Source organism: Lactuca sativa, chromosome 2 (genome assembly GCF_002870075.4).
Source record: "Lactuca sativa cultivar Salinas chromosome 2, Lsat_Salinas_v11, whole genome shotgun sequence".
Classification (NCBI taxonomy): domain Eukaryota; kingdom Viridiplantae; phylum Streptophyta; class Magnoliopsida; order Asterales; family Asteraceae; genus Lactuca; species Lactuca sativa.
Genome location: NC_056624.2, coordinates 162,103,244 through 162,109,454, shown reverse-complemented (window position 1 = coordinate 162,109,454; position 6,211 = coordinate 162,103,244). Strand labels below are relative to the sequence as shown.

At 41.2% G+C, this 6,211-nt stretch overlaps 1 protein-coding gene and 1 non-coding gene across 2 annotated transcripts; one reads left to right on the top strand and one right to left on the bottom strand.

Moving 5' to 3' along the window:
* Positions 1-206: 206 nt before the first annotated feature.
* On the bottom strand, positions 207-846 carry LOC111915954 (uncharacterized). The gene is made up of 2 exons (XM_023911583.1): positions 574-846; positions 207-482 (listed from the first exon to the last, which is right to left on the bottom strand). Exons 1-2 carry the CDS (start codon positions 844-846, stop codon positions 207-209), a joined length of 549 nt encoding a protein of 182 aa, XP_023767351.1.
* A 1,064-nt stretch (positions 847-1,910) lies between these two features.
* On the top strand, positions 1,911-2,013 carry LOC111916071 (small nucleolar RNA R71). Its single transcript, XR_002858375.1, has one exon. It is a non-coding gene; the product is annotated as a small nucleolar RNA R71 (small nucleolar RNA).
* The last annotated feature ends 4,198 nt before the right edge of the window (positions 2,014-6,211 follow it).

Sequence of the window (6,211 nt, the reverse complement as noted above, 5' to 3'; positions counted from 1 at the left end):
TTACGTTCTGCATGTTATACTCGCCGAGTACAGGTGAGGGACTCGGCGAGTCTGTAGCAGAATTTACGAATTCAATTGTTTCTTCACATGAACTCGGCGAGTAGATCGGCTCTACTCAGTGAGTTGCTTTATCAGAATTCTTCACTAATTCTTCATACTCAGCTTCTTCCAACAGCCTCTCGATCTCCAGTAAGTCTTTTTCAGCATCAAAAATCTTCATCAAAGATGGTGGACTTGTCAGGATCTTTATTATCACATTCCTCCATCAATTCATCAAACATGTCAATCGAGAACGCCATGTCATCACTATTCCTCGCATGCTTCATAGCTTGATCAACCCCGAAAGTGACTGAATCATCTCCTACCCGTAAAGTATGCTTCGAGTCTCTCATGTCCACTATAGCACTTTCCGTGTTGAGGAAAGGTCTTCCAAGGATGATTGGGACTTGAGGATCCGCTTCCATGTCTAGAATTATAAAAATCTGCGGGAAACACAAACTCGTCCACCTTGACCAATAAGTCTTCACATATTCCTCTTGGAAATGTGATTGTTTTGTTTGCTAAGTGAATTGCCATACGAATTGGCCTCGGTTCTGGGAGATCCAATTTCTTGAAGAATGAATAAGGCATGAGGTTCACACTTGCTCCCGAATCAGCCAAAGCATGAATGGTATCCATGTTACCAAATTGGCAAGGCAAAGTCAAGCTTCCCGGGTTACCCTTCTTCTTTGGTAATTTGTTTAACATGGCAGCTGAGCAATTTTCATTAAGTACTACTTCTTTCACCTCCTCCATCTTCCTTCTATTGGTTAGAAGCTCCTTAAGGAATTTTGCATATTTTGGCATTTGCGCGACTGCTTCGATGAAGGGTATGTTGATTTGAAGAGCTTTAATATGGTCAAGAAACTCTGGTACTCCTCTCCCTGCTTTTCTTTCTTAGCTCGGGCTGGAGATGGCATTGGAGGCTGAAAGGGCTTTTCAGGAATTTCATTTTTGGAGTTTGGCAGTGGCCTCGTCGAGTCCATATTCTGGACTCGGCGAGTAGGGTCTGTACCATGCAGCTTTTGATTTTGGTCTTCTTTTTCTGCGTCCTCCTTTTGCAATTCTTTGGGTGCTTCAGTTTGAATGGGGGCCAAAGGAGTAATTATCTTCCCACTTCTTGTTGTGACTATGTTTATATGCGCGCCTCATGGGTTGTTTTCGGTTTTACTAGGAAGTTCACTCGGTGATCTTTGATTGATTTTTTGAGCAAGTTGCCCAAGCTGCGTTTCAATGTTGTGGATAGATGCTTGTTGGTTTCTAAGCATGGTTCTTGTTTATTGGATTGCAGCATCATGATCATTATGTCTCTTTTCTGAAGCAGATACAAATTTGGTAAGCATCTCTTCCAAACTTGGTTTTCTTTCTTGTGCCGGCTCCTCCTTTTGGTAAAAACCTCTTTCGTTTTGCTTGTACTTCTCCTCCTTAGCTTTCTTGTACTCGTCATAAGGGAGCCACTCCTTCTTTGGTTTACGTCAATCTTTATCATATCGGTCCCCACTTGAGTAACATACTTGCACCTTCTTATTGCCATTTTCATCCAAGTCGCAGTCTCTAGTAAGATGAGGCCCATTGCAGTTCTCACAACCCACCCGAATAGCATGTATCGTTTGATCCATTTTGTCCATCCTCCTATCCATGGTTTTTATCATAGCCATGACTACTTAAAGTCTTCTGAAGCTGCATAGGCGGCCCCCCTTGTCACATCATTTCTTGGATTATAGTATTCTCTAGATTGCTTAGAGAATTCTTCAATTAGTTGCTTTATCACTTGAGCTGCCTTCTTCGTGAGTGGACCTTGCGAGTCAAGTAATTGCCTTGTGGTAACGTTTACTCCATCATAAAAGATGGAGATTTCTTGTTGACTATTGAGGTCATGATGTGGGCAATTAGCAGGCTCTTGTACCTCTCCCAAGCTTCATATAGTGACTATCCAGCTTGTTGTTCAAAGTTAGATATGGCTTTCTTTAGCTTGGATATCTTGGATGGTGGGCATAATTGATCAATGAACTCTTCTTTCATTTGGGCCCATGTAGTGATAGATCCTGGGGGCAATGACTTGAGCCAATCCTTTGCAGCACCCTTCAAAGTAACCGGAAGCATGCGAAGTAGCTGAGTTTCCCAAGGCACATTTGGAACATTGAAGTAATCGGCCACATCGTTGACTTCATCCAAGTGTTTGTAAGCATCTTCGTGGTCTTTGCCGGTGAAGGGGATCTCCTTAAGTTGAGCAAGGATGTGACCCTTGAGCTCAAAAGTAGCGGTTGCAGGAATTGCGGGTTGCACAAGTCCTGGGCCAATGTCATCTCGTATCTTCTTCTTCCATTCCCCCATGGGGATTTCATCAATGTTAGCCATGGTAAGAGCTAACTCGTCGCCGGAATCGAAGTCGTGCCCGTATGTAGGTTCTTCTTCCTCCTCGGTTTCGTACTCGGTGTCTTCTTTGATCAGGTTTTTGCTTGCTAAAGATGCGTTGGATGCTCCTGATTTGCTACTCTTCTTCTTCCCAAAACAGTCTTCAAGTTAGACAAAGGCGACTTCTTAGGTGTATTCGAGCTTTCCACGTCTTTGCCTTTGTTCTTTCTCAACGCGGATTCTGGGTCTTCAAGCGGGGGTACCAGCGGAGTATTGGATCCTCTGGTCATGAAAATCCTGCAATAAAACAAGAAAAACACGTAAAAAGAACAAAAAATGCAACTTAACTAAACAAAAACTAAATACCAAATAGTAGGGTACTCGCCGAGTAGGTGCGAATGCACTCGACGAGTAGCCTGTTTTAACAAAAAAAACTTAAAACTAAAGGAAAATTTTCTAAAAAATACTAATAAATTCTAAATCCTAACCTACTTACTGGATTACAAAAAAAAAAATTAACTTTGTGCAAGAAAACTCACACAAATGATCGATAAAATTAGGAATTAGACTTAATTTTTGAACCGTTCCCTGGCAACGGCACCAACAACTTGATGTGTGTAAAATGCACTGGTTTTAATCCTACTGTTAAATTATAAATTTAGCACACAAAGGCAGTGAACCTGTCTTTTAGTGGTATAGTTGGATAAGTAGAGTGTCAAACTCAGGGAACGGAAATTAAACTAATAACTAATTTTAACTAAGCAAGTAATAAAAGTAAAGGTTTTTCTCTAGTTTTACAAGACTAGAAACTTAAACACACCACCTAACAAGTGATCAACTAACAACTAAAAAACAAGTAAAAAATCACCAAATTTGATAAAGAGTTTCTGTTTAGGTCCAACCAATTTACTCCTATGGTTATTTGTATAATAATATGATAAATTAATTGTTATTGATTACCAACTAAAGTGGTTAGATTCATGTTCATTATTACTAACCCTTAGACAATTAATCAATTCAAGCAGTGGCTAATTGTTTAAACTAATTAATTAACTAGTTCAATTATTTGGATTAAATAAGATTTGTAATTGGTTAATCAAGTTGGTGTTTCAATTAACCTCTTGTTTGTTGGTTTCTCAAAGAAGCTCACACATTAATTTACCTATTCTCTAATTAATCCTAGTTTCATGTTCATTATTCCTAGACAAATGATAAAGTGTTCACATAAACATATGAGGTTAACAACTAAGAGATGTTCATGCAGCTTAATTGTCTTCCAATTAACAGAAAATAGTTGTGGTTAATGCATAAGGTTCTTTAACAAACTTAATTTAATAAAATCACCAATAAAGAATCAATAAAAGTAATAATTAAACCATAGGAGTAATTTGATTCTTCCTAAACAGAAATAGTATGAATTTAGCTCATGATTACAGTGAAAACAAGCTCAAAAACGAAGTTAACTAGGCTAGACGTGATTGAATCCTAAGATTAAGTGGAAAATATAACCTAATTCACCTTGATTCTTCAAAAGATCAAAGGTTAGGGTTCTTCAGGTCTCCAAAGGGTTCTTCAATCGCAGGTGTAACTCAAAGAAGCCAGAAAAGTCCCCAATTCGGATTAAGATCCAATACTTATAGTTATCACAAAACAGGGGCAACTCGGCAAGTAGGTCCCCCAATTTAAGCATTATTAAGTACCTTTTGTCCACATTATGCACATAATTAGCTAAAAATGAATAAAAATATATGCTAAACATATGGCTAATTATGCAAATATCACCCGGCATCGGACCACTATCCAAAAACTACTACTATCTAAGTGGGCCGACATTGTGGCTGTAGACCCGTTCCTACTGGAAGGAAACTTACCTCGTAAGGCTGACTGCTGAAATCTTGATCGGGAATTGTCTGACTGCTGCTTCGACAACTCCCCGACTACAATTTCCATAAAGACACTTAGTCACACACTAATACTAATCTTAGGGTAAAGTGACTATTTTATCCCTAGTCAAAGTCATCATCCAGGTCAAAGTCAACTGCCAGTTGACCTGACTCACTGAGTTGGGCCGCCAACTCGCCGAGTCCCTATCCTTTCTTCTATTCTTCAAACTCGACTCTACTCGTCGAGTTTAGCAAAGACTCGACGATTTCTCCTTCTATAATAACATCGAGTCAACCTTCATCTGACTCACCGAGTTGTATGAACAACTCATCGAGTCCTCCTTCATCATATGAACAAGTCCAGTCTACGACTCGCTGAATTTTATGAACAACTTGTCGTGTCTGTTCTTGCGGTTAAGAAGATTTCCTTGGACTCGCCGAATGTGTTCTTATACTCGTCGAGTCCCATGGTTTCCAGATTATGGCTAACTCTTAAAACGTCGAAACACTCCTTGGGACCTTCCGAAACCTCTGCTAGCACTCAACTGGGCTCCTTTGAACCACAACAGATTGTGAACTCCAGCCTCAGACTCGCCGAGTTCCAAGAACAACTCATTGAGTTGCCTATTGTCCAAGTCTATAACTCAATTTCTGATGTACAACTCTTGTCCAAAAGGTAGATCTGGGCTTCTAATGTTGATCTAACACATAAAGTTATGAAATTTACGTGCATGCATGGAAGTATAAGCTTTAAGGACCCAGAAAGAGGTCTAAAGAAGTGCATGGGCTAATATGGCCATAGAGCTTGCATCTTTATGCCATGAACTTGGTTCTAGAGTCTAGATCTGAAGGTGAATCGAATTGGGACGTCCAAGTCTTAAGGATCAAGCTTATTGACCCCAACACTCCATAAAGAGGGCAAAGGAGGAAATCTATAAAACCGCAAGTCAAGTTTTGAGCTTGATTACCTGAAAGTGAAGAGAAACTGATGTTGCTCCTGGATCTAGTCGTTCTCCCTTGATCCTTCTTCCTTCTAACTCTTCTACTAGATACACAATGCACCAAAAACCCTCCAAGTCACTAAGAAAGCTCAAGATTGCCATAAGGGAATTAGGGTTTAGAAGGTAATGCTCTGGAGGTGATGGAGGTTGGACCTAAAGCTCACAATGTGGTTTAAATAGGGTGCAAACCCTTTAATTAGGGTTTTGTCCACACTGGCCTACTCGTTGAGTCCAAGCGCGAACTTGGCGAGTAGATTACTTAAACTCGCGTCCCAACCACGCATCTACTCGACGAGTTAGGGTTGCTACTCGTCGAGTTATTAATACAAATGATATGAAAGTAGATCAAATACGTACCAGAAATGAGGCGTTACAATTTTGCCCCACTTATCTTAGACTTCGTCCTCGAAGTCTGCTGTCACTGCAAACAACTCCGGGTAGTGTTCTCTCATCTCCTCCTCGGGCACCCACATCCACTCCGAGCCCTTGGGGTGCTGCCACTGCACCTTTACTAGCTGAACCACCTTGTTCCTCAAGGTCTTTGTCTTTTGATCCAAGATCGCAAAGGGTCACTCGATGTAATTCAGACTGCCATCAACCTGGATATCCTCCAATGGTACAACTGACGACTCATCCATTAAGCACTTCCGCAGCTAAGAAACGTGGAAAGTGTTGTGGATCTGGCCGAGCTCTGTAGGAAGATCTAACTGATACGCAACCCGACCCACCCGGGCCAAAACCCTAAAGGGGCCAATGAATCTGGGGCCCAGCTTGCCCGCTTCCGAAATCGGATGACACCCTTCCAGGGTGACACCTTCAGGAGGACCATATCGCCCACCTGGAACTCCAAGTCCAAGCGTCGTTTATCGGCGTAACTCTTCTGCCGACTCTGAGCAGTCTGGAACCTGCTATGGACCTGCTCTATCAACTCTG

What these genes read in the sequence shown, in the direction of transcription:
- LOC111915954 (XM_023911583.1), bottom strand. Translation starts at nt 846, where the DNA reads ATGCCAAAATATGCAAAATTCCTTAAGGAGCTTCTAACCAATAGAAGG. An exon ending in AACCGAGGCCAATTCGTATG is followed by an intron (nt 483 to 573) that starts GCAATTCACTTA and finishes TGTTTCCCGCAG; the next exon opens with ATTTTTATAATTCTAGACAT.